Source organism: Podarcis filfolensis (assembly GCF_964270895.1).
Source record: "Podarcis filfolensis genome assembly, chromosome: 3".
Classification (NCBI taxonomy): Eukaryota; Metazoa; Chordata; class Lepidosauria; order Squamata; family Lacertidae; genus Podarcis; species Podarcis filfolensis.
Window position 1 is genome coordinate 113,816,173 of NC_139606.1, and position 18,644 is coordinate 113,834,816.

The following is an 18,644-nucleotide window of genomic DNA, read 5'->3' on the forward strand; positions in this document are numbered from 1 at the left end:
TAATAAATATTTTATTTTTAAAATGCTGCTTTTATTTTCATTTTGATTTTCTTTTAGGTTAACTTGCTTTTAATATATGATCTTATCAGTATGTTCCATATGCTGCGTAAACTGCTCAGAGGTTCTGATGATTAAGTTACAAATTCCATTAAATAAAATATATTACACAGTGTTTTTTTTCTCTGGGGGGACGCAGGGGTACCCTAAACATTTTGTGAATCTAATTTTGGCCTCATTGAAGGACAGTATTTCAATATGAGTAGGAAAATGAGAGTACGCCTTAACATATTTTTTTAAAGAAAAAAACACTGTATATACAGAAACAGGGTCGCACACACAGTGATTCTTATCTGAAAGGCCCCTGCAAGGTCTCCACCCTGCTGTTTGTCTGGGGTTGGACACAGTGGGCAGATCCTCATTATAAAGCACATGTAACATACTTTCCAATCTCATGAGTTACCCCCCTCAAAGAATCCTGAAAAGCCTAGCTTGATAAGGAATTGTATGGCATAGCTTGCTGGGAATTGTAGCTTTGTGAGGGGTAAATGACGGCTCCTGGGGTTTTTCTGGGTAAAGGACTTGAAGGAGCGCCTCCATCACCATCGTCCAGCCCAGACACTGAGGTCCAGCTCCAAGGGCCTTCTGGCGGTTCCCTCCCTGTGCGAAGTGAGGTTACAGGGAACCAGGAAGAGGGCCTTCTCGGTAGTGGCACCCGCCCTGTGGAACACCCTCCCATCAGATGTCAAGGAAATAAACAACTATCTGACTTTTAGAAGACATCTGAAGGCAGCCCTATTTAGGGAAGCTTTTAATGTTTGATGTGTTATTGTGCTTTTAATTCTGTTGGGAGCCGCCCAGAGTGGCTGGGGAAACCCAGCCAGATGGGCGGTGTATATATATATTTAATAATAATAATAATAATAATAATAATAATAATAAAGTCGTGTGCTTTAAATATGCATTGAATGTGCTTTAAATGCTTGCTGTGGATTTGCCCAGAAGTTTGTCGGGAATTGCAGAATGCTGTGTGAGATAGTAAGTCTGCAGGCTTGAGGTTGCTAGCGGATGCAACTAGCTGACCCACTTTCTATGGAAGTGCTGGGTCAGAAAGACTCAGCAGCAATGTGCTGTCAGTTGATTGGCTGTCATCGGTTTAAAAGGGAAACCTGTCCAGCAGTAATTGGGTGGTGTAGAAGAGTGTGGTCAGAGAGAGAGAGATAGAAAGGTCTTCCTATTTGCCTTAAGGTGCAGCAAGGTACTCTGTATGAACTGCTCGTGTATTATAGCCTGGAGATTATTGTATATATTTGTATATATATAACTCACAATAAATATACTGCACTGCACTGAAGAACCTGGAACTCTGAGCATTTCTGCTAAAGCGCAGCTGGGAATTTGCAAAAAGGTTTCCCTTATAATGGGGTAACCCATAGCTTACTGGGAGAACACATGTTCGCCTTCCGACCTGAGGGGCTCATCTTCCAGCGTCATAACTTTTATATGCCTGTTGTCTTTGTCCATGGGCAGTGGCGTAGCGTGGGTTGTCTGCACCCGGGGCAAGGCAAGTAATTTGCGCCCCCTAACCCGTGGATTTGTGCCCCCTAACTCGTGGATTGGCGCCCCCTAACCCTAACCCCCAGATGTTGCGCCCGGTGCGGCCGGCCCCCCCCTGCACCCCCCACGCTACGCCACTGTCCATGGGATTTTCTTGGCAGGGATACTGGAGTGGCTTGCCAGTTCCTGCTCCAGGTGGATCACATTTGGTCAAAACTATCCACTATGACCTGTCCATCTTGGGTGGCCCTGCACAGCATAGCTCATAGCTTCTCTGAGTTATTCAAGCCCCTTTGCCACGGCAAGGCAGTGATCCATGAAGGGGACGTGTTTCATATAATAATAATAATAATAATAATAATAATAATAATAATTAATAATAATAATTTATTATTTATACCCCGCCCATCTGGCTGGGCTTCCCCAGCCACTCTGGGCGGCTTCCAAGAAAATATTAAAATACTGTAATACATCAAACATTAAAAGCTTCCCTAAACAGGGCTGCCTTCAGATGTCTTCTAAAAGTCTGGTAGTTGTTGTTCTCTTTGACATCTGGTGGGAGGGCGTTCCACAGGGTGGGTGCCGCTACCGAGAAGGCCCTCTGCCTTGTTCCCTGTAACCTGGTTTCTCACAGTGAGGGAACTGCCAGAAGGCCCTCGGCACTGGACCTAAGTGTCCTCGTAGAACAATGGGGATGGAGACGCTCCTTCAGGTACACAGGACCGAGCCCGTTTAGGGCTTTAAAGGGCAGCACCAACACTTTGAATTGTGCTCGGGAACATACTGGGAGCCAATATAGGTCTTTCAAGACCGGTGTTATGTGGTCTTGGCGGCCGCTCCCAGTCACCAGTCTAGCTGCCGCATTCTGGATTAGTTATAGCTTCCGGGTCACCTTAAAGATAGCCCCACATAGAGCACATTGCAGTAGTCCAAGCGGGAGATAACCAGAGCATGCACCACTCTGGCGAGACAGTCCGCAGGCAGATAGGGTCTCAGCTTGCTGGTAAACAGCTGCCCTGGACACAGAATTGACCTGTGCCTCGATGGACACCTGTGAGTCCAAAATGACTCCAGGCTGCACACCTGGTCCTTCAGGGGCACAGTTACCCTATTCAGGACCAGGGAGTCCTCCAAACCAGCCCGCCTCCTGTCCCCCAAAAACAATACTTCTGTCTTGTCAGGATTCAACCTCAATCTGTTAGCCGCCATCCATCCTATCCTATCCAGTTAAAAGGCTCTTAGGCAGCAAAGCTGGCCTGGGAAAGATCTCTGTACATTAGACATTGGAGTGACACTGTCATGCAGTAGAGGGCAGATGATGAAATAGCCTGCTATAAGACTGCTTTCTCTGTTTCTAGGTAACACTTAGCCATGTTTTGAGCTATAAACTCACAGGTTGATCTCGTTTAAGGCTCTGCTGCTTTTGGGCTATGAGGAACAAGAAACCTGATTGGGACTCTCCCATTTTCTCAAACTTGTTTGCTGTTATAAATATCCCTCTCCTCATCACTTCCTCTGCTTCATTAATAACGGGTTGTTTTCCCATCCTTTCTGTCGGTTGTCCTTATGAGAGATCGTATCATATATGACATGGACATGTATTGACATGCCAAGCTTCTGTTCAAGGCCAATCTGCACCTGTTTAGGAAAAATAATCAGGTACACGGTTCCCAGGACTTAAAACCAAACACACAGACACAGACACACACAATTGAGTGATTTCAATGTTTTTCAATAATATTGATTTTATATAAGTTACTTGCCTCAGAATCTTGGAGTGCACCATCAGTCAAGTCTGGGGGAAAGCTATTGGTCACGTGATTGCAGAAGATGGGTGGAATTTGATATGGTCCAAGTCTCCCCTCAGGAGCGCCTCCTCTAGGAACAGAGAGATAGCTTTGAAGTTAATATACAGGCAGTTTTATATCCCTGCCAAACAGCATTGGTATAACAGTGAACTACTGGCCACTTGGTGCCAAGGTTGCAAGGAATGGGAAGATAGATACTATCTATCACTTGTGGTGGCCCTGCATGACTTCTGGGTCAAGATTCCCAAAGAAATTTCCTCTATCGACCAGCAAATTATCCCTCCTGACCCAGGTTCAGCCTTGCTTTCATTCTTTTTGGAAAATACGCAAAACACTTTGTACAAAGATTGGATGGTGCTATGGGTAACAGCAACCAGACTGGAAGTTGCAATAAATTTTTAAATTTAATTTTATTTTTTTGTCCACAATTTTTCCCACCTTTCAAAATCAATATTATGTCCCAAATCCTGGGCCCATTTAATCATAACACTCTTTACCTCTTCATCTTTTGTGTGCCTCTCTAGTAATAACTTACACATTTTTGACAGTGTCTTCCTTTTACTGCTCAACAATTCTGTCTTTATTTTTGATTTGATGCTTCCAAACCCATTTCTTTTATAATAATAATAATAATAAATTTTATTTATATCCCGCCCTCCCCAGCCGAAGCCGGGCTCAGGGCGGCTAACAACAATTATTGTCTTCTCTAAACAAATCTTGCAGTTGGTGATATTGCAACCAATCAGTTAACTTTCCTCTCAACTCTTCAAATGACTTTAACTTTAATTTATCGTCCACTTCCATCAACAAGTATTTATATGTTGCCCCATCACTTCCCATGTTTTTCTTTTTTACTGCAAAGGCCTCCAATGGTGAAAGCCACCATGGGGTTTTGCGTTCTAGCAATGTTTTATATCTATTCCAAACCTTGTATATTGATTTCCTAAAGCTGCGCATCACTGGGAGCTATCAGACCCATTTTTCCTTCCTTCCTTCCTTCCTTCCTTCCTTCCTTCCTTCCTTCCTTCCTTATTCTTTTACCTCAGGATTATTACCAGCAACAGTGTGTTTGCTTCGGACTACATTTTCACCTCAGACCACCTCAGAGAGGATAAGGCACATGGGATGCTCTCAGCCTTATCTCCCCTCATCAAGCAGCTCCTCCTTACTGCCAATACTCTCAATACTGCCAAACAGCAGTACTGAGGAATATTAAGAATATGCTAAGAGTAGTGCTAGTGAATTGATGGTTAGTAACTGGAAGAGGGGTCATTTGCCTCCTAACACCAGCTGTGCCCGTTTCTTACAATGTCTGATTTGGCCACAGTGTCACACACCTCCTTGATTTCATCCCGTTTGAATTACTGTAAAGTGCTCCATGTAATGAGTTTTTCTATGCTATTCTCACCATTATATTATGTTCTGAATTTTGCAGCATTCTGCTTCTGGTGTTATGAGAGAGAGAGAGAGGAAAAAACTTCTCTCCATCCACTTTCTCCATGCAATGCATAAAAACAAATACCTGCTTGCATGTTCACAACAGACCTCAAGTTTCCAGCAGTACTAAACCAGGCATCCCCCAGCTTGACCCTCCAGCTGTTTTGGGACTACAACTCCCATCATCCCTAGCTAACAGGACCAGTGGTCAGGGATGATGGGAATTGTAGTTCCAAAACAGCTGGAGGGCTGAGTTTGGGGATGCCTGTACTAAACTGAGCGGAGGGAGCAAAAACACATAAAATCAGTGCATATCATCTCCCCACGAATGTGGATAGGAAACATCAAGACAGATTTGGGAGGTACAAATTTTTAAGTGCTTATGTGTGGGCGGAGAAACACAAACAAGCACACAGAAATAGTGACCCAAATACACACTAAACACCTTCTTGTGGGCACAGCGTTTGAGAGAAGCTACGGCAGTTAAATTGGCCTTGTGTATATTTTGGCAAGCCTCTACCTTTTCAGTTCCTCATCTGTAAACTGGGAACACTAAGTGATGGTAGCTGATAAGAGGCAGAGCTATAAATGTGGAATTCCCGGACTGAATCTGGCCTTTGTAGGTGGTTTCTGGAAAACAATTATCTCTTAGCTTCAGCTCTCGATTTACGGTATGAGGACAATTAGACTGATCTGACTTGCAGGGTTGTTATAAGGATTTAATGAAGACAATGCTCTGAAATCTCTAAAAGCTTCATCTTTATTATTTATGAAGTTTATAAAGCATATTTGAAAATCAGTCATCAAAAGTCCCAGTAATTTATGTTGTGTTATGTTATGTTATGTTATGTTATGTTATGTTATGTTATAATTATATTGCTGCTGTTTAGTCATTTAGTCGTGTCCGACTCTTCGTGACCCCATGGACCAGAGCACGCCAGGCACTCCTGTCTTCCACTGCCTCCCGCAGTTTGGTCAAACTCATGCTGGCAGCTTTGAGAACACTGTCCAACCATCTCATCCTCTGTCGTCCCCTTCTCCTTGTGCCCTCCATCTTTCCCCACATCAGGGTCTTTTCCAGGGAGTCTTCTCTTCTCACGAGGTGGCCAAAGTATTGGAGCCTCAGCTTCAGGATCTGTCCTTCCTGTGAGCACTCAGGGCTGATTTCTTTCAGAATGGATGGGTTTGATCTTCTTGTGAGGTTAATTCCCCCTGCTGCATTTCAAGACGGGACAGGGATGTCTCCAGCCAATGCACATAAACTTTCTTGTTTCTCCACCCATGCAATCACCCACCAACCTCATGAAGCTCCATTCTGCACATGTGCGACAGCTGCGAGGGGGCAGGTTCGCATTATACCACTTGGATTGAAGCTTGTTTGAGAAGAAAAGCACACACATCAAAGAGCAGTATTTGTCCAGAAATGACGATACGATATGATAATCTTTATTATCATTGTCCCATACAGAACAATGAAACTGAAAAAATCTACATCAGACATTCAAAAACCAACAGGCCTGCTATTCCAGCTGTCCCAGCCTGGTTAACCCCCTAAAAACTCTGATACCCCATAATTAAATACAATATACTCCCATAGAGACTACCTTACACTGCATTTAAAACCAAAATTGCATTTGGATAGAAACTGTTTCTCAGGCGGCTAGTCCTAGTCTTTATAACACTGTACCTTCTTCCAGAAGGCAGGAGCTGAAAGAGATCATTTCCAAGGTGCGCACTATCCTGCGCGATCTCTGCAGCTTTCTTATGGCACCTGGAAGCATAGATTTGATCCAAGGTGGGAAGAGTGCACCCAATTATTCTCTCTGCAGTCTTTACAACCCTCGACCGCATTGTTTTTTCCCTGACCGTGCAGCTCTCAAACCACACACACAGACCATAGACCATATGAATTGCGGCTAATGTTGTGCGGATGTGCCTTCGAAAACTACCAGTGTGAACATAATCAATCCCATGATGGAAGCCAAGAGGACCACTGTGACATGGGCTTCTTTGGCAATGCATCTTGTGCAATGCCAAATCTTTTCTCACTCTTGCCTTTCAGCTGCACATCTCTAAAGAGCAAAGCCACAGGCTGTGGTTTCTTTTTACTTGCTAGATTAAAACAAACAAACAAAAAAAGGGTGTGTGTGTGTGATAATGTCATCCCAAGAAGGGACTTGCATGTCCATCTTCTAACTATTATCTCACTGAGTCACCTTTGACAGCTTCTTCTTCTTCTTCTTTTAAAAAAGGTCACTGTCACACTTCAAAGAACTGAGGGTTTTGAGGCAAAGTGAGAGCTAGAGGCTGCTAACTCTTTCATTGGCTCCCTGCTCCTGGGCCTTTTAACAGCATCTTGATCCTCAGACAACAGCAGGAGATGTTGCATCACCTCCAGATTTCTGCAAATCAAGTTGCAATTCTCAAAGGCATATAAGCACAACGCCAGGATTAGTTTCTTGCCAGGATCAGTCTCTCTCTCCCCCCCCCCCCCCAGTTGCCAGCTGTCCCCAGATAATAATAATTCAGTCGTGGATTAACCAGGAGCAAGCTTTCACTCCCCACAATGTCCGCAGAGGTCATCCACCAGGGCGACCAGGGGCGACTCAGCTCCATGGCCAGGCTTGGATCCAGATTGGAATTGTTATAAGAAAAATACTGCTCCTTTTCCCTATATGGGTACCCAAGAGCCCATATAGAGTCCTTTTCTAGGTTCTCTATCGGTAGGAGAAAATAACAGAGACCAACCAGAGAATATTGAGAAGCAAAGCAGCTAGTAAGCCTGGTTTTTATTAACTGTTGCAACAGGGTGCTCCCCTCACACTCAGGAGAGACGAGGTGGACCCAAAGTCATGCGTGCAAGCCCTTATATAGACATTTTAAATTGCCCGCCCTGGAGTCCAAGACCACCCCCAGAAACATCATACGTAACATCACAGAAGGGGTGTAGCCCAAGACACCCCCCCCCGATACATCATATCTACGTCACAGAAAAGGCGGTCTACAACAGAAATCTGAGTGCGTTGTTTATCTCCTGTCTGGCAAGTTACCCGATTGCATTATCTGGGTTTTGGCCACTCTTTTGTTTCTGGAATCTAGGTCACAGGTCACAGGCTCACACCCTGTTCATATCTTGAATGTGCCCTTAAGACAGGATTTGTGAGGACAGGATTTGTGAGGAAAGAGACAATGGGGAGGTTTCCCACTTTGACCTTGCAGAGAAATATTGGAGGTCCATTTGTTCTGTGGGGTTTCAGACATGTGATTTATATATACAGTTATGAATTTTTTTTTATATATATATGACCTTAAAATTCTTGTAACAGAATGAATGTAAATAATCTGTGTCTTCCTAGAACGCCTGCAGCTGCCCCACCATGGTCCTTTCCACCACCTTCCTTTAAAATGGAGGTAAGGTAAGGTAAAGATAAAGGACCCCTGGACGGTTAAGTCCACTCAAAGGTGACTATGGGGTTGTGGCACTCATCTTGCTTTCAGGCTGAGGGAGCTGGCCTTTGTCCACAGAGAGCTTTCTGGCTCATGTGGCCAGCATGACTAAACCGCTTCTGGCGCAACAGAAACCAGAGTGCATGGAAATGCCGTTTACCTTCCCGCCGCAGTGGTAACTATTTATCTACTTGAGCTGGCATGCTTTCGAACTGCTAGGTGGGCAGGAGCAGGGACCGAGCAACAGGAGCTCACCCCGTCGCGGGGATTCGAACCGCCAACCTTCTGATCGGCAAGCCCAAGAGGCTGAGTGGTTTAGACAACAGCACCACTTGCGTCCCACTAAATGGGGGTATTGGCAACTGGCTGTTGCATTTTAAAGGGTCCAGAACCAACCAGTTGGCTCCCTGTCTGCAAGATTTGATAAGCCGGGAGTGACGGGGGTGGGCGGCAATGCATTGCCACCTCGTCCACATCCTCTGATTGTATATAGTGAAACTGATCTCACAAAACATCCTTGGTAACTGCGCTGGGTTACCTCCAACTGGAGCTGCACAAGTGTAGAGGCAAGATCACTCCAAAAGTCTCCCTCCACACTGGGAATCAGTAATAAAATAACTCTGCCGTCCAGCTACTGAAGGATGCAATGCAAGCTGCAAAATGTACTCTCCTGCTGCTGTTGCCTTCTATTGGTGCTACTATTTTAATTGGTATTTTTTAATCATTTGAATGTGGTCAAATGCAATATGTGAGCTGCCCTGGGAGGAGAAATTCTGGAGGGTGGGATAAATGAATATAAATTCTCAGTCAGTTTTATTGCACATAGCCAAAGGCTGCCGCAATGTGCACAGAATCATTCAACAATTCAAAGAAAATATACTGGATTGATACAACAAACTTAAAACATTTATAAAAGCTACAAAAGTACCTTAATATACAAGTTAAGACATTAAACAATAAAATTTACAAGCTGAAATTATCACATGGCCACTAATATATTAAAAAAATAATGTTAATTAATACAATGTACAATTATATTCGGAGTTTGGTGATAAGTATATAGCTTGATGTAGATAGGGTCAAATAAATTCATCTCCTTTACAGTTGGCGAATAATAAATAAATAAATAAATATAATAATAATAATATTAATATATATAAAAATTAAATTAAATAGCCACCCCTTTCTTTTTCCTGGCTCAACTGCCCCCCACATAAGCAGAAATGGATTTCTGTCCCCACTGGGTGGGGGGGGGGGAAAGGGTTGCTCTCATTTTAAGCATTCATGATGACTCCAGAGTTTTATAATATTTGCTTAAAAGCTAATTTGGGTGGGGGGTGGGGAGAGGATCACAAAGGGGGGCTCCCCTAACTTGACATTCAGAAAAGAAAGGTTATGGGCTGGTCTGTGGGGTTCTGACCTCACCGACACGCAAAGCGAGAAGGCAGCAAGGAGGTGTTGAGGTTTCTGGGTCTGTCTAAAGCGCTTTTGGAGAAGGAGGCGGGCAAGTACGTCACCTCGGGGCCAGCCTCCAAAATGCTCGTCATCACTCGGGGGAAATTCCCAGCCCTACGCGGGGTAGGGGGGTGGAGAGCTAGTAGTAGCAGCTGGAGTCCGCCGAGAGCAGCCCAGACCAGAAACAGAAACATCGGAAGGCGCAAGCTGCAGCCTGCGAGACGGACAGCTTTGCAAAAAGCAATCCCCGATCGGGCAGACAACGCCAGCGGGAGGAAGCAGCGCCATGGCTGGTAAGTGATCTGAAGGAAATCAGCCCTGAGTGCTCACTGGAAGTGATCTTTTTGGCGCATCTCCGCGGGGCAGGAACCCAAGCTTTGCGCGCACAATGTCCCCGCTGGGAAAGATCTCTCTCTCTCTCTTTCTTTCTCTCTCTCTCTCTCTGCCAGAGACCTGAGCTGGAGTAATAATGGAAATAAATTCTAAGAAGGTGGTATGACTCAGAACTTTTTTCTTTTCTTTTTTTGGCATGTTAGCAGACACACGCGCAAACACACTTTCCCCACCTCAGTCTGAGAGAGAGAGAAAGAAAGAAAGAAGCACAGCTCTTTGAAGGCCGATAAGCCGTCTGTGAGATGCAGCGGTTCATGTTGCCACATCACAGAACTGCACAGCTGGAAGGGACCGCAAGGCTCACCTAGTCCAAGCTCCTGCCCTGCAGGAATCTTTGGCCCGACGGTGGGACTCGAACCCACGACCGTGAGGTTAGGAGTCTCCTGCTCTCCTGACTGAGGTGTTTGGCTTGCTCTGTGGAAGAGCACAAGAGCCAGAGGCAAAGCAGGGGGCTAATAATAATAATAATAATAATAATAATAATAATTCATCTGTAGATTTCAGGGGGGTTCACAGCATTAAGCACCTGTAGCTTCTCTTGATCTGGAGATGAAGTGCTTGGTGATGAAACTTGGCTCGTGGCATCTTCTCACAGCCTTAAAAATGGTGTCACCGTCTCTTGTGGCTGTTTGCCGTGGCGGCTGGGCTCTACCTCAAAAGTCGAGGCAGTATTTCTCTGAATACCAGTAGCTGAGAACTGCAAGTGCTGTTGGGCCCTAGAGTATTCTTTCAGGCTTCCCACAGGAATCTGTCTGGCTACTGTGAGAAGAACAGGATGCTGAATGGACCAGTGGCCTGATCCAGGAGGCTGTTGTGAAGGTTTTCCTTAAGGCAGGGATGTGTCAACTCCAGCCCTCCAGGCTCCTTGCTGTTGCAGCATTTAGGCAACGCTTTAGATACCTGGAAGTGCTTTGCATGCATTATCTTCGTAATCCTTACCTGTAAGGCAGGTCAGACTCAGCACATCACAGCCTCATTGCAGGTAAGGGGTTTGTGCGGACAGGCCACCTCCTGAACTGAAGCAGGGATTTTAAGTGTAGAATAAGCTCTTTTTGCCGCTGTGCTGTAACAGCCAGCTCTGAGACGTGTGTGGCCACCAGCTCCCTCAAGTCCAACCCCCACTGAATGACAACTATAACTATAACTATAACTATGAAAAGGTAAAGGGACCCCTGACCATTAGGTCCAGTTGTGACCGACTCTGGGGTTGCGGCGCTCATCTCGCTTTATTGGCCGAGGGAGCCGGCGTACAGCTTCCAGGTCATATGGCCAACATGACTAAGCCGCTTCTGGGGAACCAGAGCAGCGCACGGAAACGCCTTTTACCTTCCCGCCGGAGTGGTACCTATTTATCTACTTGCACTTTGACGAACTGCTAGGTTGGCAGGAACAGGGACTGAGCAACAGGAGCTCACCCCATTGTGGGGATTCGAACCGCCGACCTTCTGTTCGGCAAGTCCTAGGCTCTGTGGTTTAACCCACAGCACCACCTGCATCCCTAACAATGAATTAATGTGGCATACATTATTTTAAAAGGGATGGACGCTGATAACCCCATGAGAAATGCTTTGCTGGTAGTTTTGTTGCTGTAGTTTTTGCTGCTTGTCAATTCGTACAACAAATGTTCTTTAGAACCTTGTCCGTGTGCAAGAGCAAGCCTTCGGAGCATGTTGTATTCCACCCACTTTAAAATATATTTTCTCCCTCCTATGTTGAGACAGTCTCCTCAGGCAGTGCTGGCATTCTGTGGTTACTGCCTGACTTCAGCTATTGCTGTGCTAAATCTCTTCTTCCCATCACTTGGCTTTTACTTAATGACATGTATTTACATACCACAGAGAGAAAAGGGATCAACTAGGATTTCCCCTCACTTGGTGTGTGGAGAGGCACATTTACTTACATCGAATTGCCACTAACTTCAAGGGAATTTACTTCCGTATATACATACTTGGAAAGGCAGCCTTTACGTGTCCATGTGGTTGATTTCAAAAACAACAACAACACAGCTTGAAATAATTCAGTCCAAGCCACAGCTTTGCCCGTGTAATGTTTTCATTTCTAATTTTTATTATTTTGAATGCAAAAGAGAAAATATGAAGAGAGCGAGGTTAGAAAATATAAAGCCATAATTGGCTATGCAGGCTCAGGTTCATAGCAGGATAAGTCAGTAACTGTCAAGCCAACAACAGATCAATCAGCAATGAAACCTTAATACTTCCTCAACTGCATTCCAAGTAAAGCTCTCCTGTTGACCTTCTGCCTAAATACCATTCTCAAGATTGAGGACATACATTTCCTAGAAACAAAGCTGCAGTTCACAGGAGCCATTTGGGAAAGTTGTGGACTTTAAATGTCTTATACTACATAGTAAGGACACCAAATGAAAAGTATCGATAAGCCAACAATTGATGAGCTGGGAGGGCTCAACAACTGGCGCAACAACAACAACTCATCTCAAGTCTTTGGGAATGAGGATACAAACAGCCTGCTTATGAACCTTTGGTAAAATATGCTTTCTGACTTTTAGAGAAATTCATGAAGTTATGAGGCATCACAGTTCACGTCACCAGACTCTGTCTGGGTAGGATTCACTCATTTGACTTGGTATTCGTCACACAGACCAGATGTCTTGTGGCAAATGCTAGATGATAACGATCAAGAGGAAAAAAAACCCCATAATTTTTAATTTAATTTCGCAAGAAATTTGTGCACATCTGATGTTCTACAGTGTGTGCAGGAGATAAATGCTGTCTCTCCCTTCCTCCGGTTTTTAAATTATACATCTTTATTATATACCTTTAGGCGCCAAGCGACAGCGTCCCTCGTTGGCTGATTGGCATCTGATGCCATTTTAAATGTGTTGGGGACAGGAGATTATTGGGTTTTCCTTGTTTTTGTATCTCTCCCATACTCTCATTAGTGATTTCCTGATTATATGGTTGTAAAAACTTCTATGAACCTTTCCTTTCCCGTACCATAAGTATGCGTGACCCCCAAATCTGTTATCGTGTCCTTCTAGTTCTAATGCCTCTTGCTTATCCAATCTCATCCAGTCCCTGATCCATACCAAACAAGCAGATTCATAATACAATTTAAGGTCTGGGAGGGCAAACCCGCCTCTATCTTTTACATCTGTAGGTATTTTATGTTTTATCCTTGGCCTTTTGCCCCATGTTTTTTGTTTTTATTGTGTATTTAATTTTTTTAATGGTAGTTTTGTGTTGTGAACTGCAGAGCGGTATACAAATTTAGTAAATAAACAAACCCCGTGGATGGCTTCCAGCTTGGATAGAAGCAAAATAACTTGATGACTGCCACCAATTCATGAAAACCAAGTCAGAAAATAACAGAGTGTCCTTTTTCTGCTGATGCTGTCCAGTCCAGTTGCCTTGTGTGGGAGATTTGCCTCCTGCCAGTCCACTTGCCTGCTGTGAGAGAAATAAGGAAGGCAGTGGTTTAATGCAGTAGGAGAGGATTTGGAGAGGGTGTCGTCCCCGCCAGCCTCACCCTGCCCGCCACTTGACGCAACAGCTCTGAACAAAAAAAGGTGAGGGAACCAGTGTCACAGAGGAAGAGGCGAAACACCTTGTAGGAAGTAACTGAGCCTCATGAAGGAAGTAGCTGAGTCTCAGAGCGGCGGAGGACGGCTGCTTTAACTTTATGCTTTTGTTTTGGTTATGCATCAGTGTATTATTCCCCCCGCCTTACAGGAAGGGTGTGGCTCTGCTGTCAAGCCCTGCGGAATGACTGAGGTAAAAAGTGAGTTCAGGATTTAGTTTGAAGCAAGGCTTTTGTTTTTTGGGTCCCGTCCCCCCCCCCAAAAAAATTGGAGACTCAGCCCTTGGTAGATGTGAGCAGAGGGCTTGGCCCCCGCCGTTGAGCAATCCCAGCCGTCTCTTCCACTTCTGGGAATATAAGAAAGGTTTAGCGTTTAGGCGTCAGAGTTGATTACTTCCAAGTAGTTTTAAGCCCTGTCCAGGTTTCCTGGAGTTTCAGACCTTGAGAATCTAAGGGGAAGAAGTTTGAGAGATGACGGGTGATGCCTAGCAAATTAGGAGAGGAGCTTAGTGAAGGGTAGGTTTTTTGTTTTTGATATTATTATTATTATCTGTTATTTATTTCCAATATTTACAGACCGCTTTTCACCATAGACGGTCACAAAGCAGTTTACAAAACAATCAACAAAACAATTTATCAGTCAAGTAATACGGTGTTTAAAACAAGCAAAAAACAAAACAAAACAACAACGCACAGGTACAAACATAAGTTCCAGAAATATATTTAGCTATATTCATAAGGATGAAACCTAGCTGTGGAGGCATAGGATGGCAACTGGTGGGTCAGGGAGTTTAGCATAAGGCAATCTTACGAAGCCAATATCTTACCCACAGTATTAGGATCAATATGCCTCCAAATTCCAGTTCCTGGGGACGATAAACAGAAGGGTGGTGGTGTGCTTTATGTCCTGTTTGTGGGTGTTCCCATCTGGTTGGGGAAGAAAATAATAGAATTATAGAGTCAGAAGGGACCCTGAGGATCATCTAGTCCAACCCCCCGCAATGCAGGAATTTGTGGCTGTCCCATACCGGGATCGAACCTGCAACCTTGGCGCTAACAGCTCTGTGACCAACTGAGCTGTGTTGGGCTAGGTGGGCCTTTGGTTCAATCCAGCAGGGTGCTTCTTATGCTCTTATGCTTTTAAGCCAATCCTCAGTCTTAGCCCCTCATCCTGAGATTTTGCTCCATCCTGCAAGGCTAACATATGGTCTAATACCTGAGACCTGGGCACCCTACCTGAGCCACGGCGCCTCTCATTTTTCGATGGTGAAAACGATTTAAAAGTGCTTTTGTCTTGCCTCTTCTATCCGTAAGATGCAGCAGGTTATCGCACACAGGCTCACAAGCAGCAAAGCGCATTAAATGCATCGTGCAAATTGCAACACCAAAGGGCCAGGCACTCTTATATCCACAGCCTTCGTTAGCAGCATGTCAGCTGTTTGCCCTGAGAATTAGTGCTTGAATGAGTGTATTAATAGCACTGCTTCCTTCTTTCAGACAGGAATAAGGTTACTGCACTTTGTAGCTGTGTTTTGTTCTGTTTCTAAAGGGTTGTCCCCAGCTTCTGGAAAAAAACGACACTCCATATTCACCAGGATTGTTTCCACCCCCCCCTTTCTAAAGTTCGCTAGGAAAAACAAGGACAGTTTTCTGAAGCAGAGATGCACTGCTTTTACCTCTTGGCATTAAAAAATATCTAGCCTTTCAGCCTAACCCTTGTCACAAACTACAATGCTAACTTCCTCACATGTTGTGGGTGGGGGTTAGAACTCAAGCGTGCTGTGCATCATCGCCATCACTCCGATGAGCAAAACGCCTCAAATTATGACAGGGCCAGGTTGTTAGTTGTGGTGGGAGTACTTTTAAATCACCCTAACCTCTGGGTAGGAGGTGTGGAATTGCTCAGAGAGACACGTTGCCTCATATCTTGTAAGAGTTGTTGTAAACATGCAAAGTTCTTTGCACATCAGGTATACCACATGCAAATGAATATCACACGCTGCACTTGTTTTGGGGGCGGGAAGGAGATCCTCATTCCACTGTTATTTTCTTCACTGCTCCATTTAGAAATTTCACAAAGTAACACTAGACGTGCAGTTTAGGTTGCTGGCTGCTACCAAGTACCATTTATATGTGGGAGTGGTTGAAGTATACAATAGTGGACTATTGCTTTCAAGGCGCTTCTGTTCAGATTTGTGGTTGATGACATTTTGCTAGGGGGTCTGTGCAAAATGCCACCAAATCTATCATCTATCTATATATCTATCATCTATCTATGTATCTATCATCTATCTATCTATCTATCATCTATCTATCTATCTATCAATCATCTCTATCATCTATCTATCTATCTATCTATCATCTATCTATCTATCTATCATCTATCTATCTATATCTATCTATCTATCTATCTATCTATCTATCTATCTATCTATCATCTATCTATCTATCATCTATCTATCTATATCATCTATCTATCTATCTATCTATCTATCTATCTATCTATCTATCATCACCTCTATCTATCTATCATCTATCTATATCTATCTATCATCTATCTATCTATCTATCTATCTATCTATCTATCTATCATCTATCTACCTATCTATCTATCTATCTATCTATCATCTATCTACCTATCTATCTATCTATCTATCATCTATGATCTATCTATCTATCTATCTATCTATCTATCTATCTATCTATCATCTATCATCTATTTATATCTCTCATCTATCTATCTCTCATCTATCTATATCTATCTCTCATCTATCTATCTATCTATCTATCTATCATCTATCTATCTATCTATCATCTATCTATCTATATCTATCTATCTATCTATCTATCTATCTATCTATCTATCATCTATCTATCTATCATCTATCTATCTATATCATCTATCTATCTATCTATCTATCTATCTATCTATCTATCTATCATCATCACCTCTATCTATCTATCATCTATCTATATCTATCTATCATCTATCTATCTATCTATCTATCTATCTATCTATCTATCTATCTATCATCTATCTACCTATCTATCTATCTATCTATCATCTATCTACCTATCTATCTATCTATCTATCATCTATGATCTATCTATCTATCTATCTATCTATCATCTATCATCTATTTATATCTCTCATCTATCTATCTCTCATCTATCTATATCTATCTCTCATCTATCTATCTATATCTATCTATCATCTATCTATCATCTATCTATCATCTATCTATCATCTATCTATCATCTATCTATCTATATCTGTCTATATCTATCTATATCTATCTATATCTATCATCATGTATCCCCCCCCTCTCTCTCTCTTTCTCGTATCATACTGATTCATTGAGGAACTTGGGTCCCTTTGACTATGACTATGTGCAGTATTTGCCCCCAATTATGTCTATTATTGTTCTCTGCCAGCAGTACAAAATCTCAGCCTCCAGTTGGGAGAGACTCCCTGTCTGAACCCCTGGAGAGCTGTTGCTAGCCAGTGTAGACAATACTGGCCTATAAGGATCACTGATCTCTCTGAGCTTCTTATGAGTTTCTTTTGATACCTCCACCTGGTTCTTTGGAACCTAATTATCATCACTCAGTTCCTGGGATTCCCATGTACAACAGTTTCCCCGAGACTCCAGAACTGATATGCAGATGTGACTACTAGAGTATAAACCACATTTCAACAATGCTATCCTACATGGGGTGGATGCAGGTGGCGCTGTGGTTTAAACCACAGAGCCTGGGGCTTGCCGATCAGAAGGTCGGCAGTTCGAATCCCCGTGGGGTGAGCTTCCGATGTTCGGTCCCTGCTCCTGCCCACCTAGCAGTTCGAAAGCAGGCCAGTGTAAGTAGATAAATAGGTACCGCTCCGGCGGGAAGGTAAACGGCGTTTCTGTGTGCTGCTCTGGTTCACCAGAAGTGGCTTAGTCATGCTGGCCACAGGACCCAGAAGCTGTCTGCGGACAAACGCCAGCTCCCTCAGTCTGTAAAGCGAGATGAGCGCGCAACCCCAGAGTTGTCCGTGATGGGACCTAACAGGTACCTTTACCTTTACCTTTTATCCTACATGGACATTGAGAGGGTTAAAAGGGGTCTGTTAATATTGCTCACCAACAGATGCAATAGGAAAGGAGGAATGGGGAGAGGAGAACACAGCAAACCTTAGAGCAGTTGCACCATCTCTTCCCAGCAGGTGTTGCCAGGCTGGTCTCCCCTTTGGCATGATGGTCTTCCTAGGAGCTGGAGGGTGCAGCCTCTCAGCAGCCCTTGGTCTCCTGGCCAGAGGTGGAGGCCAGAGTATGCTTCCTATAATCTCTGCAGACAATCTCCAGAGCAACTAGCAGCTAGAGCTGGCCATAGCTGTCAACTTTTCCCTTTATTCCGAGGCATCCTATTCGGAATAAGGGAATTTCCCTTAAAAAGGGGGAAACGTTGACAGCTATGTTCATGGCAGGGAGGAAGGGAATCAAGCTCCCTGCAGTTGCTCCTGCTCTGGCCAAAAATGGGACCAGCCTGGGCTCCATCATGTTTTGCCATTACGTCCTTCCTAGGAGGCAAAAGGGTGGTGACTCCATTAAATAAGATACTGTAAAATTGAGAGGGGGGGTTGGCCATTGGCGTCTTCCTTCTCTTTTCGGAAGCTCTCCCTTCTTGCCTGTCCTGCCTCTTAAGAATGTAAGAATGGATCGGGCCAAAGACCTTGTTCTTATAGTAGGCAACCTAATGCACAAGAAGCCTGAGTGCAACACTGATCTCCCCACAGCTGGTATTCAGAGGCCTACTGCCTTCCAACAATCCTCTTCTGTAGGACCTAAGTGTGGAGATGCATTGACAGCAAGGCTAGCTTGCAACACTCCCCGTTTTACACCTGCTACTCTCTGTTCAACCTAGTTTCTAGAGCAGGGTTTCCCAAACCTGGGTCTTCAGCTGTTTTTGGACTACAGCTTCCACCATCCTGCTAGCTAGGAATAGAGGAAC

At 44.1% G+C, this 18,644-nt stretch overlaps 1 protein-coding gene and 1 long non-coding RNA gene across 3 annotated transcripts in view; one reads left to right on the forward strand and one right to left on the reverse strand.

Moving 5' to 3' along the window:
• LOC310758873 overlaps window positions 1–18,644 on the reverse strand; it is a 536,128-nt gene that overhangs the window by 489,059 nt on the left and 28,425 nt on the right. The gene's annotated exons all lie outside the window — the stretch shown is intronic.
• REL (REL proto-oncogene, NF-kB subunit) overlaps window positions 9,836–18,644 on the forward strand; it is a gene marked incomplete at its 3' end in the record, with an annotated part of 52,400 nt that continues 43,591 nt past the window's right edge. Inside the window, exon 1 of one of the 2 annotated variants that reach the window (XM_083605203.1) lies at window positions 9,836–9,994. In XM_083605203.1, coding sequence (XP_083461329.1) covers window positions 9,988–9,994 — 7 coding nt within the window. In that variant the 5' untranslated portion in view covers window positions 9,836–9,987. The remainder of the gene's footprint in view (window positions 9,995–18,644) is intronic. The other variant, XM_083605202.1, reaches the window with a different exon arrangement.